This window comes from Phoxinus phoxinus (genome assembly GCF_949152265.1).
Source record: "Phoxinus phoxinus genome assembly, chromosome: 4".
NCBI classification, from domain to species: Eukaryota; Metazoa; Chordata; class Actinopteri; order Cypriniformes; family Leuciscidae; genus Phoxinus; species Phoxinus phoxinus.
In genome coordinates this window covers 14,694,097-14,711,980 of record NC_136879.1, presented here as the reverse complement: position 1 = coordinate 14,711,980, position 17,884 = coordinate 14,694,097, and the positions used below count along the sequence as shown (strand labels likewise).

Sequence of the window (17,884 nt, the reverse complement as noted above, 5' to 3'; positions counted from 1 at the left end):
GATCCAATCAACCAAAACGCATTTTCTAATACCAGGTGTAAACAGGGCCTCAGAGGGGAAAACATTTTAACTAATTTGCATTAAACTATGATAAGGCATTTCATTTCTGCAACATCAACAGAATTGCAAGAACACCGTTTTCAAACCCATGTAGAAATAAAAGTTGTCAAGATTACAAGAATACTAATGCACTATTGTCTTTGTAATCTTAAACTCCGAGTCCAATATCACTTTTCTGGGGTTCATAGCATCCCGGCAGACGTCTGTCAAACCCACCTTCCACTCCCAGACGCTGACGGTCCTGTCGTGCTGGTATCCCACAGACACGATATAGCTCCCGTTGGGGGAGAACGACACGCACGCCACCCCGTACTTGTGGCACTGGACCTCTGCCACCTGCGCCCGCTCTGCCACGTCCCACACACGCACACAGGGCATGTGCCCGCTCTGCCCGGCAACAGGGAAAGAGACCGTGAACAGATGAAGAAGAGTAACAGTAATGCATGAAATCATAATAAATGTGTGCTAACCCAACATCCAGATTGGTCTACCCAACTATAGAGTGCAAAAGTCAGGTTACGAGAGTAAAAAAGCCTATTTATATTCTCTGTAGGGGAACTTATTTTAAATGCTAACTTATACAGCTTTTAAGACCTACTGCGGGCCAAGAGGTTGTTCATCGATTACATATGCCTTTGTTGAAGCCATCAGTTCACATTATAAGTGTTTAACAGCGGAATCTATGGTGAAAAACTACATTACCCATGATTCTGCAAAAACCTCCACCAATCAGAGAAACAAAACACTCCAAAAGAACTCTTTAGCCCCGCCCACTCCCATAATGCACTGCAAATGACGTAATAGAGTCAAGCTGTGTCCCAAATGACACACCATACACTATGTACTATATACAAAACATCTAGTGCATGAATTTTATATGGTAATTTTGACACTATTTACACTATAAAACGGCCCAGATAGAGCACAAGTACACAAAATGGGACACATCTTCAATCTCCCTTCGCTATCAAACCGCTTATACATGTTATATCAATTTTGCAATAAACTGAATAAATTGATTCCACACACATGTATTTAAAACAATAGCTTAATATTTGTTTATAGTTTTTATTATGTCATCCGCAATGCTTCATGGGATTGTAGTTCTTTTTCTCCTTAAAAAGGTGAAGTACAGTCCTGTACCTTTGTATCCGATTTTGTTCGGTTCATGGTTATTACTCATTAACAAAAACTTTTTAAAATCCCTAGGCGAAAAATGAAAGGAAAAAATTTAATGCATCCAGAACCAATGGCGCTGAAAAAGTAGACGTGCGCTCTATTGTGGCCAATAATGAGATTAAACCAGACTATATTAAAAAGTCCCTTTCAAGGAAAGCCTGTTCACTCGGCGGCCATATTTGCAACACCTCCGGGCCGCTCGGGCATCCAAGGCAAAGTCCTGTCTACTTGAATGAGGAAATCCTAAAAAAACTTTTCAAAATCTGACATCAACTGTCCCATAAAAGTTTCTTATGCTCAAATAGCGTGAAAAACATATTTCATAAGCACGCGTCTCACAACACTGAATGTTTTTATGGCAACAGGAGCTGCAGTGACGCTATGACTTTCTATATATAAAGTCTCTGCTATATTAAAAACCGATTCATTTAGGCTAATGTAGCAGGTAACTTGGATACTTTATTCGTACACACTGCAGAAATAGTATGAGTAGTATGACAGTATGCTATTTTAGATTTGATTTTCATTTACTAGTTTTCAACAGTCAGATAGTGAGAAAAAGCATGAGTGGAAAAAGCAGCCAGCGATAAATAATCATGTGTCAGAGAATGTAGGACAACATGAGCCTTTCAAGAGTTTAAATGGTGACTAATCCTCCTCTAAACGCAGCTGCAGTGATATGAATCTTGTGACTCAAACTTAAACCGTTGAAGGAATACTTCACACAACAGAGAACTGTGCATGACCGCCATCCCTAACCCATTTGAGGCTATTCTTTCTGTGAAACGCACAAGGAAAAATATCTGAAGAATCTTCCAGTGGCTTTTTTTCACTCACATTTTCTCTGAGTGAACTATTCTTTTACTTATCTGCCAACTCCCCAACGCAACACGCAGCATTATTAGTCAGACGCCTAAAAAAGTGAGGCATTGCACTGCACTTGTGATCTGCTGTCGCTACAGCGACTCTCTGTTGGTTTTCCGAGTTGGGACAGACACTGGGCCTCACTATGACGAGCGGGGAGCAGGAATGCGCACGGAGAAGCCCAGACATAAGCCCTCCTCTACCACATATGCAGAAGATAACCGTACGGATCAGTGAGGGACCGCCTCTACGGGCATTCAGCACAGTCGTCATTCTTCAGGCCCTCGTTAAACATCTCAGAACACTTACCTCACCAGTGACCAAATATTTTCCATTCTGCGAGAAAGCCAAAGCACTGAAGGTTTTCCTAAGTAACAAACACACGGATTTAATTCAGTTTCAATGTACAACACTATGCCACTGTAAAGATAATAAGCGTGTCTTTACCTGGATGTGTTAAATATGTGAGTCTGCTTGTTTTTCTTTGGGCTCAGGATGACAATAACACAACTGAAACACACAACATCATATCTGCATTAGTTCACATGTGAAAGAAAATGTGCAGTTTGGATTAACTACTGTCCAAAGGTTTGGCGCAAGTAAAAAAATACGTTTTTGAAAGTCTCTTCTGCTCACCATGGATGCATTTATTTGATTAAAATACAGTAAAAATTATTAATTACAACATACAAATTCGAGTTTTCAAACTGCTAAATATTTTTTGTGGAAACAGTGATACAATTTTTTTTCAGGAATCACCGATGAATAGAAAGTTTAAAAGCATTTATTTGAAATAGAAATATTTTGTAACATTATAAAATGATGAATCAATTTATAATGTCTGCATGCTTTCTTTTACACTAGTTTCGAAGTTTCTCTCGTTCCCACAGATGTCCGAGCAGAACAATCGCAAGTCTAACTTGCGTTTAAAGTTCACCTAAGATCTAAAATGGTCATTTACTCGTGTTGTTCCAAACCTGAATAACTATTCTTCCTCTTTTTAAAGAAAGGCTGCAGGCTTTTCCTTATAAATAAAAGCGAAAAGCTGTCGAGCTCCAAACATAGAAAAAAAGACAATAAAAGTCCTCCACACAACTCTATATTTCAAGTATTCGGATATCATTACAAAACTTTATGCAACAAACTAAGATTTAGGGGATAGTTCACCCAAAAATGAAAATTATCCCACAATTTACTCTCCATCAAGCCATCCTAGGTGTATATGACTTTCTTTCAGCCGCACACAATCAGAGTTATGATTAAAAATATCCTGGCTCTTCCAAGCTTTATAATGGGAGTGAATAGCAACTGAGATTGAGGCCCAAAAAAACAACATTTAGCCAAGTAATTCAGGTCCAGGGGTTTAATAAAGTCCTTCTGAAGTGAATACATTTATTTTGTAAGAAAAATATCGATATTTATAGCTTTATAAACCATCACTGGATTCCAGTAAGAGCCGTACAGAGATTATAGTTTATGAAGTTATAAATATGGATATTGTTCTTACAAAAACACATGGCTTCACTTCAGAAGGCCTTAATTAACCCATTTGGATTACTTTTATGTTGGATGCCACACTTTTTTGGGCTTCAAAATCTAAGGTCTCATTCACTCCCATTATAAAGCAGTCCAAATCGTATGGGCTACTTTGCTTCTTTTGAGCTTGACAGCTCCGGTCACCATTCAGTCAGGATATTTTTCAAAGATTAACTTTTTGTTTTACAAAAGAAGAAAAAAGTAACGTCAAAAGTGTGAGTAAACGTCAGTTTTCTTTTTTTGAATGACATAAGTGTGGCATTTTTAAAGTGTGGACACACAGAAAACACGTATATAGAGACAGTCGTAAGTTTACCCTGCAGGATAAGCCACTAAACCCGTGTTGTGGTCGCAGGTTAAAGCACTGCTGCTGGAGGCACTGATGCCCAGGACCTTCTCCAGGACGACCTGCAATCACAACACAACTTCATGAAACATTTCATACATCCAATCATCTCGTGCACGTCAACATTCAACGTGCATGCTGGTCAATGCAATGCAATAGACGTGCAGTTGTGTATGAATGACACAAAAACAATAACAAACTTCAAGAAGCCGAATGTAGAAACGGGAAGAGTGGTTGAGTTCTGGCCTGTGAATCATGGGTCGTGTTGTTGTTGCTCATACCCGGTTATGAATGTCTCGTCTGTTGCTCTGTCGAGCTTTCCTCCTCATGTTCGCTGGGATTGTAACGCTGTTGTTATTGACTTTCCTTGCTCGAGAGGTCAAACAACTTGCGTTTAGACTCGCTCCATCCGCCATAGTGCAACACTCCTTTAAAACGGGTCAATAAATAATCCACACTCTAATGTCACATATTCGTTTGCAATTAAAACGCGTTAAAAGCTGTCCATTGGTCAGAAACGCGAGCGCGCGGATATTTTATACTCGGTATAATACTGATTGTGGGTTAAAAGTTTTAGTTAATAAAGTTCGATGATGAGATGACTTCTATTTGTTTTTCGGCTGAAAACGAAACTTCGACAATGTACAAACAGCTGTAAGCAATGAAGTCCATGTAACGTGATCGGATCTGAGACTGGCCGTTTCAAACATACACCGTGCCCTGTGATTGGAGGAATCCCGCACGGGAGGCGGGATCACTCGTGTAGCTCGCTCACTATTGGTCGATTTATGTATGGGTTTGGCCACACGTCTCAACCATGGTCTCAACTTATTATCATCACTGCAAAAGTTGTGATCATAAATCCATCATCACAGATCCTTTTTGAACACATAATCATTAATCATGAACATAATGAAAGCAAGAATCATTTACAGTTTTTCAAAATGACAGTTACATAAACATTAGGGTAGACACTACATTACTGTTGAAGAAAGAGTTCATGAAATACAATAATTTTAGTAATTATAAGTACATAATTTTATTATTATTATGTAAACAGGGCACAAATAATTTAGGATTTTTATTTTTGGATGCTAGCTATATTTTGATTCAATGATTATTTTGACTCAAAGCTCTCACTCATTTTACATTTTATTTTTGGGGTATATTATATTGTAATTAGCAGATCGTTGTTGATACTTTATTGATTCTTACGAAATAATAACACAAATAATAATATAATAATTATGATAATAAAAATATTATTATTAATAACAATAATTATTTGTGTTATTTGATAAATAAACATCAATAATAATAGTTATAATTATTAACATTGCTTATGTAATTATTATTTAACAAATATACATTATTATTATTATTATTAATATAATATTATAATTATAGTTATTACTAATAATTCAATTAATGGTAACAACAATGATAATAATGTTTTTATTTATGAACCTATTAATAACAAATGTACTGATTCAATTATTCACTAATTCTATATTATAATTACCAATTATAATAAGTATTATTGTTACTGTTATTTATTTAAATAATGATCAATTATAATAATCAATAATATTAGTAATAATCATAATTATTATTATTATTGATACTGTAATACATAAACAAAATATTTAGAAAATAAATACTATCCTATATTCATAAACATCATTCATAATTAGTAATAGTCATTCTAATTGTAATTATTGTTATAATTTCTATCAATAATTAAGTTAATAAAAAAACAATTAACAAAAATATTATTTATTACAGTAATAACAATAATAATTGTATTTAAGTACAATTAAGTACAGAAATATCCTATATTCAGAAATAGTAACAATAATTATTGAGAATATATAAGTATATTATTATTATTGTATTATTGTATAAACAATTATCAATAATAGTAGTAATAGTAATCATCATAATTGTTATTATTATATGTGTCATTTAACAAATACATTTTTCATTTCATTCCTTCATTTAATTGATCTTTTTTTTAACTGAAGAGAAAATCCCCAGTATAATAAATGTCACAGTTTAAATCAGATATCCAGTGAAAGGGGGCGTGGCTTGACTGTGTTTAAAGCCCTGATTCTCCTGCTGGGATCCAGGATTTAAACTCACTCCGGCTTTTGGTGGTGTTTCAGATTCACACACACACACACACACACACACACACAACATCAGCGAATCGAAAGACAATGCAGAACTCCACTCAGTCTGAATCTGAATACGTGTTGGACTACGAGTACTACTACGATTACGTGGACCCGGTCTTTGTGAACGCCACTGCACTGAAGTACAACAGATGTGAGCTGCTTTACATCCTCTTCTTGATCCCAGTTCAGCTGATGTGCGTCTGACCGTCCGTCTCTCTCCAGACTCAGTTGTGCTGATCTTCTGGATCATTCTAGCTGCATTCATTGGCTTCTTCTTCTTGATTCTGTCACTTATATCACACACAGGCCAACTACCAAGGTAAGAATGAAAAAGCTAATTTCACTGTATAAACATGTTTATTTATCACACTGTGGCCATTTTAGAGATGTTAATTTTACATTGTTTTAAAATACTTTATTTGTGCAGTTGCTTTGTTTATGGTTTCTAATTTAATTTAATTCTCATACTGCTTTTTAATAACCAACAAGACATGTTGGATCTATAGACATACTCAACTAATTGGATAAACGACCAATAAATATTTTATGAAGTGAATATTATTATATATTTTTTGTTTATAGGGGTCCTCGTGTCAAAAAATCCGGTTTGCCATTAATGAAAGGCTATGGATCTCCTCAGAAAAGATACTAATAAGAAGCTGACACATGAAGACAGTAAAGCCATGATGAGATCTGATCCTGTACACGAGTGAAAACACACTGTTGAAAAATCACTGCCTACGAACTGACATTAAACCATGATATCCTGATCAATGTGTATCTCATATATATATATATAATTTGGTGATGGAAAATCAGATGTACATACAGTATTTACTAAAAAGTAACTACAAATATATGAAAAAAATGAAATATTAACATGTGATCATGTCAATAGATGACTGACAGTTCTGACATTTCAGCTGGTAATCTCAAAACCGTGGAAGCTTGTTTCCGTCACAGAAAATAAAAAAGGTGACATGATCTCGCCATTCAGAGAAATAAAAGTCGCAATCTCAAGTCTGAAAAATAAAGTCATAATTGTGAGATATAAACTCGCCATTCAGAGAAATGGAGTCAGATATGTGAGATATAAAGGTCAGAATTATGATATAAACTTGCAATTGTGAGAAATATAGTTGATATTTTGAGAAATAAAGTTGCAATTCTGAGATATAAAGTCAGAAATGTGAGATATAAACTCTCAACTGGCAGAAAAAAAAGTCAGAATTGTGAGATATAAACCAGCCATACTGAGAAAGTCATAATTGCGATGGATAAAGTCTAAATAGTGAGATACAAACTTGTCATTCTGAGAAATAAAATCAGAAATGTGAGATATAAACTCGCAATAGCAAATTATAAAGTCAAAATGATACATTTTCAGAATTTGACTTTAAATGCTTGTATCTCATGATTCTGAGAAAAACTATGAATTGTGGGACTTTTCTAGTAGTCATATCACAGTTCTGAGAACGATGCGAGTTGTGAGTAGCTTTTGTGCTGTATTTATTCACTGATGGCAGAAACGAGCTTCCATACAAAACGGTCAAATATTGGGCGGGTTTTTTTGGGCCGTACCAAACTATAAAAAAAGTGCGATGTAAATGCAATCATACTGAAATCATTAATAGGCACACAAAAAACACAAACACAAAAAGGCCCGTTCATCTTTTTTATTTTAAAATTATAAAATTACAAAAAGATCCACTTAACAATAACATCTATTACCATTTAGCGTAACAATGTGTGTCAGGGGTCGAGCGCAGACAGGATCTCTCCGCACATGAGCAGTGTGTGAGATGTGGGCGTCCTGCTGCAGGTCCTGGAGCGCATCAGTCTGGCGTGGGTCAGCAGGAGGTCAGGTGACCGAGCGCCGCTCCACAGCTCATAGATGTACAGAGACAGCAGCTTCAGACCGCTCTCTGACAACAAAACAAACAAGCAATATTTCAGTGCAAAAACATATCAACAAACTTAATCATCTTAACAGGGTTTTCAAAAACATTCTTCAATAAAGAGCTTTAAACCAAACTATCCAGCCTTCAGGGGAATAGCAAATGTTACCATCTTTGCTCTGAAGAGGGAAAAAGGAGCTAAAATTGGGTGGGAAGAGAGTACCTATAATATCATTACAGTGAGTGAATGAATCTCATCACTTGAAGAACTGCACGTGATGCGTAACCCCGGTTCCCTTTCAAACATTCGCTCGGTATCTCACTATGGGATATAGACAACTCCCGTATTGCAGATATACTGTCTGAAGCAGGCATGTCAACCAACTCAGTGATGTATGTAACAAACACACCACAACGAGTACTGCTTTTTCTTTTTTTTACACACTTAGGGCGGAATGAGCCAGTGATGACTCAGTGATATCCAGTCTATAAAATCGGACAAATGTGTGAGGCGAAGCCCAACTTGCTGCTGCACATGTCCTGAACTGAAACGCCCACGACGCAGCCAAGCCTCTGGGAGAATGAGCCCTCAGCCCCTCCGGAGGACAGAGACCCATGCCATTATAACCTAATATAATAGCTTCCACCACGCAGTGGGACAGGCGCTGACGCGAAATAGGTTTCCCTTTATGAGGAGTAGCCCATGAAACAAATAACCGATTACTCTTCCTTAGTGCTTTCGGTCTGTCCACATAGTGACGCAACGCACGGACAGGGCACAAGCAATGAAGCCGCGCATCCTCTGACGAGGAAAAAGGCTGCGGATGGAAACCCCGTAAATTCACCTGCTTACAGGCGAGAGCTGACTCGCTAACTTTAGGCACAAACGCTGGATTCGTTTTGAGAGTTACTCTCGAGTAATCCATAGCGAACTGCATACAGGAGTTATGAACCGATAACGCGTGAAGTTCACTACTAACCTGCTTTGCGGTTGAAAGAGCCAATAATAAAGCAGCCTTTAGCGAAAGGAGCTTTAATTCCACACTCTCTATAGGCTCAAACGGGGGCTGCTCAAGATACCGACGGGTGTTGACGCGCAGAAATTGCGGCCAGATAAACCTTAACAGTTGACAAGGCAATAAACATAACGCATCCGCGACAGAACAGAGAAAAGTGACGATGTGTGCGCACCATTGCTCAAACACAGTCCATTTCCGATCATAAGCAGAGCGCGATGAAGCCGCTCTGATTTGTTTCAATCACCCTCGGACGCAAACCCTTCACACTCCAGTTGACCCTCTCACGGGCCAGGCACATAGAGCCACTTTATCTGGGGCTGGGTGAAAATATGCATCCTTCAGATCGACTGACGTAAGCCAGTCCTTGGGACGTATAATTTGAGATAACGTCTTTAAGGTCAACGTTTTGAACTTGTATTTTCTGAGGGGGTTGTTGAGGTTCTCGAGCATTTAAAGCGGCAGATGATATCATGCCCCGGTGTGGGCACTAAGCTCATGTGAAGAGAAGAACCAGATATGCTTGAGCATTTGTGACATCACATCTTGTTTTTGTTTCGTTTAGATGTCTTTGGTCCATGTTGCGTTCACATTTCAGTCGAAGCACACCATGGGCCCTATTTTATGACCGAAGCCAGGGGTGGGGAACGTTGGTCCTGGAGGGCCACTGTCTTGCAGAGTTTAGTTCCAACCCTAATCAAACACACCTGAACCAGCTGATCAATGTCTTCAGGATCACTACGGCTACAATCAGGAGAGTTTTTTTTTCAGGGTTGGAGCCAAACTCTGCAGGACAGTGGCCCTCCAGGACCAACGTTCCCCACCCCTGATCTAAGCACATGGTCTAAAGCGCAGGGCGCAAGTGCACTCAGGGCAGGTCCAAATCCACTTTTGCTAGTTTAACGAAGGGAAAAATGTTTGGTGTGCCCGGCGCATGGTCTAAAAGGGTTGCCCCTATTCTCTTAATGAGTAATAGGTGTGTTTTTGGCGTACCGTGCAATAAACCAATCAGAGTCCCATTCCCTTTAAAAGCCAGTTGTGCTCGCGCTATGACAGATTCGCTATTTACATGGAGGAATTTGCAAGCGGAAAAACTGAACGCTTCTCTAGCGAGGAAACGGCTCTGCTCGTGCGCGAGGTTAAAGACCATCTACGGGACAAGCCGGATTCCACCATATCTTTATGTACACAATATTAATCTTTTACTTTGCAATCCTTTAATTTTGAATATATGGCATGTTTGTGTGCTGCTGTGTGTGTGTAATAAGCAGAGTGTACCCGCCTATAGGCTCATATTACTAATGCGCTCTTTAAATAATATAAAAATAACTGCGCCATTGACTTTACACCAGGTTTCAGTTGGTCAATGGCGCAGTCTATTTCAGTTTCCTCAAAATAGCAACGTGCCAAAATAATAATAATAATAATAATTTGTTACATTTATATAACGCTTTTTCTGAGACCTCAAAGCGCTTTACATAGAAGGGGGAATCTCCTCAACCACCACCAATGTGCAGCATCCACCTGGATGATGTGACGGCAGCCATATTGCGCCAGAACGCCCACCACACACCAGCTTACTGGTGGAGAGGATACAGCGATGAAGCCAATCAGTATATGGGGATGATTAGGAGGCCATGATGGACAGAGGCCAAGGGGCAAATTTGGCCAGGATGCCAGGGTTACACCTATACTCTATTTCGAAGGACATCCTGGGATTTTTAATGACCACAGAGAGTCAGGACCTCGGTTTAACGTCTCATCCGAAGGACGGTGCTCTTTTGGCAGTATAGTGTCCCCGTCACTACACTGGGGTGTTAGGACCCACACAGACCACAGGGTGTCGTAACTAACACCTAGTAGTAACCACTAACACCTCTTCCAGCAGCAACCTGGTTTTCTCAGGAGTCTCCCGTCCAGGTACTAACCAGGCTCAGCCCCGCTTAGCTTCAGTGGGCAACCGGTCTTGGGCTACAGGGTGATATGGCTGTAGGCAATGCGCCTGAACACACCTCATTTTTAGACCAGCAGCCCATGGGCGCAAAGATGGTCGCAAATACATTTGAACAACGTGGTGGAGCAGGACGGGAAAATGATAACTGCGTCGGGCTGAAACTAGCAAAACACACTTCCGTCGCATCTGGCGCCGCATTGTGCTGGGTGTATGATAGATAGGGCCTCAGTCCAAGTTCTCAGTCCACTTATTTTTTTTCCACCAATGTTCGGATGGCACTCGTTCAATTGATCCACACTAACACAGTTTGTTTTAATCGAAGTGTGAACACGCTAAATCTGAGAACTAAGTGCTAAGTCTCTAGAGAGGAAATGACGGGGATTGACTGATGTGCTCTATGGCTGTAGCCTTACCTTTCTTGGCACCATCATCTGTATTTTCAGACAGGCACGTTCGTAACACCGTCTGGTGGATGACGTCCGGAAACCCGCCGTGCGCCTCGAGCAAATGAACCATGACTCTAGAGAACAGCTGAAGGGTGTCCACTGTTGAGCCATGCTCTTGCGCTGTGTTGTGATACAACCTTAGAAAGTCCTTTCTCGTGATTTCATCGGACAGAACAGCGTCTACGATAGCGGAGCGCGGCAGAATGACGCTATTCACCCATTTTAAAAGAGCTGAGGTGCTGCCGTCATCATACGGGCTCTCGGTCAATGTCTTCAGGGCCCACTTGAGAGTTAAACATGCAGTTGCAACGTTTAGATTGCTTGAATCAGGCTTGTCTACGGGTTCAGGTTTGGGTTCCCAGTGTGTGAGGATGTTTCTAAGAAGTGGTTTACACTCATCCAGCAAAGCCAGCTCCAGTTTTTCCCCTTGTCCGTCTGCAGTCTCTGTCTGTTTTTCCATCTGAAGTTGAGCGTGCTTTGCTGAGTGGCATTTTCCTTGCCCTCTCTCTCTTCCAGAGCCTGAATAAACACATGAAATGTTTAGTTAGGAACAAGAATGTGTCAAAACATGTGATCTGTGTGTCTAACATTCATCTAGTTTCCACAAGGCCAAGGACTGTCCGTGTTCACTGCCGTTCAAAAGTCTGGGGTTGGTCAATGTTCGTAATTGTTTTTGTCAGAAGTCTTTTGAGCTCACCAAGGCTACATTTATTTAATTCATAATACAGTAAAAACTGTAATAATGTGCGATATTATTACAATTAAAAATAACTTTTTTAGTTTTACTTGTGATGTCAAAGCTGTATTTTCAGCATCATTACTCCAGTCTTCAGTGTCACATGATCCTTCAGAAATCATTCTAATAATATACAGATTTCATGCTCAAGAAACCTTTTTGTAACATAATAAATGTATTTATATTAGGGCTATCAAAAGATTAATCACGATTAATCGCATCCAAAATAAAAGTTTGTGTTTACATAATATATGTGTGTGTACGGTGTATAATTATTTATATATATAAAAACACACACATTCATGTATATATTTAAATATTTAAGTAATTAAATTCATGTAAATATGCGATTAGACTAATGGCTTAAAGAACTACTACTAGTCGTCTAGAAAAAAACTTAAGTCGTGCACGGGCAGCCCAACTTATTTCACATATTGTTGAACCAGCGTGTCACACGGGCGTTCTGAGCTAGCGTAATCTCCAGAAAGACTCTCTCTGCTCTGGAGGAAATATTACCACTCCGCCCACATGCTCCGGTGTGATAAAACGTGTTGTTCTTCTGTTGTCTGATATAGTTGATTGACAGCTTTTATGTGCGTTATTGGCAGCGTCGCCCTTTGGTTACATGAACGCGTCACTAGTGTAGTAGCAATTTTAATCTTTTCTTTTGCTTCTGTGTTTTCTCAATGATAATATATGAATGCCATATGTTCTGTATTTTGAGCTTTATGCTGTAACGTTGATACAGCTGTGATTGTGACACTGAGACAGAAGACCCTAGGCTAGGGAGGGGTTGAGGCAACCATGGGGGTTCCTCAGTTCCTGCCCCCTGGGGTGGGTGTTTATAGAATGCTTTGATGAGAACATTATAAAGACTACCAGAAAAACACCTATCTGGGTCTCACTCTGCCTGCAGATTGGGCTGTTAGGGTTGGTGGGTTTTCACCCTCACCCTGCAGCTGGCCTGTGTGGCTAGAATGGGAACTATTCTGCAGAATAAATGTATATTTTCTTTTAAATACAATTTGAATATTGACGTCTCTTTTGCCTGGGAATGCTGCGTTTGTTAAATATTGTTTTGCCACAACACTAGCGCATCAGAACCGAAAACATGGGGATTTTTTTAAAGACAATAATCGCACAACCTATTCATTATTCTATAATAAAATCAACTAATCGAATATTCGTGAAGTCTCATCCCTAATTTATACATATTTGTTTAAAGTATATGCTAAATTAAAATAACATTATTAACCTGTATTTATTCTAATCAAACCGTTTTCGTAACGGTAATGTTTAATCAGGAACGCAAAAATATTGATTCTGCTCGGAGTGAACCGATTGATATTTTTTGTTTGTTTTTAAGCCCTGATTTCAAACGACAGTGACAGAATTGGACGAACCCTTTAACTTGCACTCGGACTCTTACCCATCAGCTCTTTGACTCTGTGTTTGTTGACGAGGGTCTGAAGAGCGGACAGCAGTGAGGCGTCCCGGGCCAGTGTAGCCCAGCGCTGCAGGAGACTGAGCACTTCAGAGCACGACACTTTCTGTGGGTGTAGCGTCAGCCAGCCTGCCTCTTTATGAGCCTTCAGAGCTGTCCCATGATGCATCAGTACTGAGTCGAGTGTGTGCAGGACTGCCTTCAGCTGAAGCGCGCTCACACCACTCCTGATCAGGAACAGAGAAAGAGCAAATGGTTAATTAAAACGATATCCTTGCGTTTGATGAAGAATTGTGTGTGGTCCTATTCTGCTTTTTTTACATGTTCAACTTTCTTTAGTGTAATGTTGCAGTTTGAGAATGGAAAAGGTCTGCAAAGATACAAAGCACTCCAAAGGGAGTTATTCTTTATGCCAGTGCGCACGGTTTCTGAACTCACTAAAACGCCTCGTTTAAAGTCTTGAGTTTTCTTCTGTCACAATATTCCTCATTTAAATAATTCCCGCCCAAGGCAACGCAAAAAAGTGTCCTGGTCTGGTGGAGTTGTGTTATAGTGTGTTGAAACTCGCGGTTTGGTTTGAGGATCAAAACACGCTCAAAGCGCTTGACCAATCACAACAACACACTGGTCCATCCAACCAATCAGAGCACATAGTGCTTTTCAGAAGGAGGGGCTTCATAGAGACAGGAACTAAACAGAGCATTTCTGACAGACTGGGAGGAGTGGAGCTGCAACAATGGTGAGTATGGGAAAAATAATGTGTGTTTTGAAAAAATGTCAGTTTGAGTCCAAAAATAAAAACTAAGACTTTAAAAAAGGGGGCATAAAACATTAACAGAATCTACCCATAACATACTCAAGTATGCAAACGTTTCTAGCCAAGCAAGGTTTTTTTTTTGCATCAAAAAAAATCTTGAATTAGTTTTTCATGACCATTTCCAACCTTTCTTCTGTCGTTCCTCACTCTGCATGTTCTCCCACATTTCAGCCTGAACTGTTTTATGAATCTATCATAATGCAATGTAGTCTTAGCAAAAAGGCTGTTGAACGATATGTGACACGACAGCACGTTCAAAAAACCTGTTGATCATTTCACACAAAAAGGCTGTGATTCTTAAAAAAAGCAACAACAAAAAAATCTGCTTACTAAAAAATATTTTTTTACTTGCATGTTGCGTGACAATTAACCACCATCAGAGAGCTGTAAACATGTGAATGTGTCCTTAAATTATTAAATGTATTACATCTAAGGGGTTCTGTTAGAAAAAAGCTTGTGAATTCCTGTTCTAAGGCGTAGAGAGAAAGTGGAAAATGGACACGAAAAACTAATACATGACTGTTTTTGGCACAGGAAAACCATGATATATTATTATAATATTGTAAGCTGACCTCATGGAAATATGCATTTTTCACAGACGTTTGATGTTTTACGGCCTTACCCCAGATGCCTGATGACTGTGAGCAGCGTGCACAGGAACTCATTGATGATCGTCAGAGGAAGACATTTGCCTGAGGTCTGTGGCCGCTCTGCTGTAGTGCTGTGTGCTTCTGGCTTCCCCTCTTTATTACCCAGATTAGTGAACCACAGAGCATGAAGCAACTCGATGACCGAACTCAACAGCTTACTGTCAACATTCCTGCAGGAAACAACTCTGATCAGTTTCTAAAGTGACCCCACAACGGACTGAGACTGAAAACACATGTCAATGCTTAAGTTAAAGTGCAGCTGGTATATATTACATTAGTTAAATCACCTCTTTTCTATAATCTGTAGTATCCATGTCAGGACTCCATGCTCTTTGGTGAGGACATACGCTGCTCTGTTGCCATGAGCCGTCTGCCGCAAAACATTTATAATCTGAATCTGGGACAGCAGAGCAGAAAATTGTCAAACCAGCAGTTTTCCAGCGATGCCATGCCATATTACACAACAAGTATGACTATATGTGACAATTAGAAACGTGTATAGCACTTTATAAGGCTTTAAACCCTAAGTTGAGGTTTCACACTGTACATTCCTAAACCCTGGGTTAACGTCCTGATTTGCATATATGAACTGTCAGTGTCATCGATTGGACAAACGCCGCACACGATACGTTAACAAAGGCATTGCACATCCTCATATAATATATTGCAGACTGCCGTTTACTTTACTATCAGATTAATCCTGAACGGATAAATTCAGTGTCTCTGCAGACTTCAAAAGATCCCAGCGTCAGGAAACATGTCAATGATTTATTGAATAGTGTCCCAGATCACGGCAGAGGATTATATGTTTGTTCGGAGCATTTTTGTAAAAAAATAAAAATAAATTGAAGTCGTACAAATTGTTATTGAGAGTTTGCAAAGAAACTTTTGTTGAAAGATGAAGCAGCAAACTGTATCGGCTCTGACATCAGCTGCACCACAAACAGTAAGTCATTTTTCTTTCTGATTGGTTATTCTGGGATTTTGAGCGGTTGCTGATGTCTGATTGGTTAGGACAGAATGCAGTCCAGACTAACGAAAAAAAGTGAAACTATGGATTTGCAAGCGCGCACTGCAGTGATGCCTGCAATCACAGTTAAAAGCAAGATGTGCAGCACCAATCTGCCATATACATAACATCATAATGAGAACATTACTGTAAAAGAACATCGTAAATTATTTGTGCTTTAGTTGCCCGTGTTTCAGCGTTATTGTTACAGGAAGAGCGCATCCACAATGGGAGTTACACATTCAGACAAGCACGTCAAGTTCACGTTCGCGGCCCTTTGTGCAGATTCAAGTTGTAATATGACTTATGTTGTTGTATATATCTGATTAATCTCATATATGGTGCGTTTGGTTGAGTTAACGCGCTAGCAAATCGCTTCTGTTTAACGTTACCTATTTAGACCAGCTCAGGTTACTACACCTTTTAGGACTTCAAATTTCAGTTAATACATTTACAGTTTCTTCCTCATTAAAAATGTATATGACTTACTTGCGTACTTACTAATTTAAACCTAAAATAAAGTTTAGGATAATAAAATTAACAACAAAAGGTATTTAAAAAAAAAATTGGATTCTGCACTAGTCAAGAAAAATATTTTACATAAAATTACTTTTTTTTTAAAGGAACACTCCACTTTTTTTTGGAAAAAGGCTCATTTTCCAACTCCCCTAGATTCAGATTCAGATTATTTTATTTAATGCCATGTCAGCATTTAAAGCTATTTTCATGGCAAAAATTTAATTACAAAAATGCAAATATCATATAAATATAATAAAAACAGAACAAACAACAAGTCATTATACAAAATTAACTCCCCTAGATGATAATGATATTACACAGCGCCTGAAAGTAGTCCCCAGCTCGGTAACTTCCAACGTGACCGGCACTAAGTTTGTAATATCATTGCGCTGCTGGTACGGCAGTTCCTTGATTATTACGCAGGAATGAGAGTATAGTTACTAGTAATATTGGCCTAGAAAATCGCAACTTTCATTTTCTGTCGGTCTTAGTACACAATGTAACTACAGAAGAGTCAAGTTTAAAATAGGAAAAATATCAAACTCTTTGGTCATTTTTTTGAGAGAGATGCTAACGGTCTAATCAGATTGAATGATCTATGCTAAGCTATGCTAAAAGTGCTACCGCCAGACCCGGAGATCGGCTGAATGGATTCGAAAACGGTAAAACTCAACTGTTTAACTCTCGAGGGGAGTTGGAAAATGACACTATTTCCACAAAGTGGAGTGTTCCTTTAACATTTTTAGAGCTTATTGTATTCTGCAACTAATTCTCAGTTGCAACTTATTACAGCAGTAATTTTACACAGAGGAGACGTTGATGTGCACCTGAGAGGCCTGGTCACACAGCAGCGTGCTGCCGAAGCCCAGCAGGGTCTGATAGATGCCTTGCTTCTCACAGAGCTCGTAGCACAGCTTATCCCGGACCCCTTCCTCCAAAATACTCAAACCCCACTCACGCTCCATTTTGTGCTGGACAGAGAAACAGAGTCGAGTCTTCAGCAACTACAACATTCATTTGGTTAAAGACATGTTTATTTAAGTGTCTAATCACATGATCTCTGATGTTTCATTACCTCCAGATCGAAGCTGTAGAAGAGTTTGAAGAAGTCGGGAATTCTCTTGAGGTCCAGAAACTGAGTTCCCAGAAGAAATCTGCTCACCACCATGTACATGTGTTCCTCTGCAGCAAGGAAAAGTTGGACTCTTCACTCTTATTATATGTTAACAGGTC

At 39.2% G+C, this 17,884-nt stretch overlaps 3 protein-coding genes across 6 annotated transcripts in view; 1 reads left to right on the top strand and 2 right to left on the bottom strand.

Moving 5' to 3' along the window:
* Positions 1 to 4,659, bottom strand: part of wdr62 (WD repeat domain 62) — a 37,609-nt gene extending 32,950 nt beyond the window's left edge. Inside the window, exons 1-5 of one of the 3 annotated variants that reach the window (XM_079608860.1) lie at positions 4,267 to 4,659; positions 3,956 to 4,047; positions 2,551 to 2,613; positions 2,413 to 2,470; positions 277 to 447 (exon numbers count right to left, since the gene is read on the bottom strand). In XM_079608860.1, coding sequence (XP_079464986.1) covers positions 277 to 447; positions 2,413 to 2,470; positions 2,551 to 2,613; positions 3,956 to 4,047; positions 4,267 to 4,401 — 519 coding nt within the window. In that variant the 5' untranslated portion in view covers positions 4,402 to 4,659. Of the gene's footprint in view, positions 1 to 276; positions 448 to 2,412; positions 2,471 to 2,550; positions 2,614 to 3,955; positions 4,048 to 4,185 lie in introns of all 3 variants that reach the window. The other 2 variants (XM_079608861.1, XM_079608862.1) reach the window with 2 other exon arrangements.
* A 1,496-nt stretch (positions 4,660 to 6,155) lies between these two features.
* Positions 6,156 to 6,867, top strand: mrap (melanocortin 2 receptor accessory protein). Its single transcript, XM_079610500.1, has 3 exons — positions 6,156 to 6,313; positions 6,385 to 6,481; positions 6,745 to 6,867. Exons 1-3 carry the CDS (start codon positions 6,205 to 6,207, stop codon positions 6,812 to 6,814), a joined length of 276 nt encoding a protein of 91 aa, XP_079466626.1. The 5' UTR covers positions 6,156 to 6,204; the 3' UTR covers positions 6,815 to 6,867.
* A 939-nt stretch (positions 6,868 to 7,806) lies between these two features.
* Positions 7,807 to 17,884, bottom strand: part of urb1 (URB1 ribosome biogenesis homolog) — a 50,781-nt gene continuing 40,703 nt past the window's right edge. For both annotated transcript variants that reach the window (XM_079609824.1, XM_079609825.1), the window contains exons 35-41: positions 17,727 to 17,833; positions 17,479 to 17,622; positions 15,411 to 15,520; positions 15,096 to 15,293; positions 13,642 to 13,883; positions 11,444 to 11,995; positions 7,807 to 8,087 (exon numbers count right to left, since the gene is read on the bottom strand). In XM_079609824.1, the coding sequence (XP_079465950.1) occupies positions 7,915 to 8,087; positions 11,444 to 11,995; positions 13,642 to 13,883; positions 15,096 to 15,293; positions 15,411 to 15,520; positions 17,479 to 17,622; positions 17,727 to 17,833 (1,526 nt within the window). In that variant the 3' untranslated portion in view covers positions 7,807 to 7,914. The remainder of the gene's footprint in view (positions 8,088 to 11,443; positions 11,996 to 13,641; positions 13,884 to 15,095; positions 15,294 to 15,410; positions 15,521 to 17,478; positions 17,623 to 17,726; positions 17,834 to 17,884) is intronic.

What these genes read in the sequence shown, in the direction of transcription:
- mrap (XM_079610500.1), top strand. Translation starts at nt 6,205, where the DNA reads ATGCAGAACTCCACTCAGTCTGAATCTGAATACGTGTTGGACTACGAG. An exon ending in TGCACTGAAGTACAACAGAT is followed by an intron (nt 6,314 to 6,384) that starts GTGAGCTGCTTT and finishes GTCTCTCTCCAG; the next exon opens with ACTCAGTTGTGCTGATCTTC. An exon ending in CACACAGGCCAACTACCAAG is followed by an intron (nt 6,482 to 6,744) that starts GTAAGAATGAAA and finishes TTTTGTTTATAG; the next exon opens with GGGTCCTCGTGTCAAAAAAT.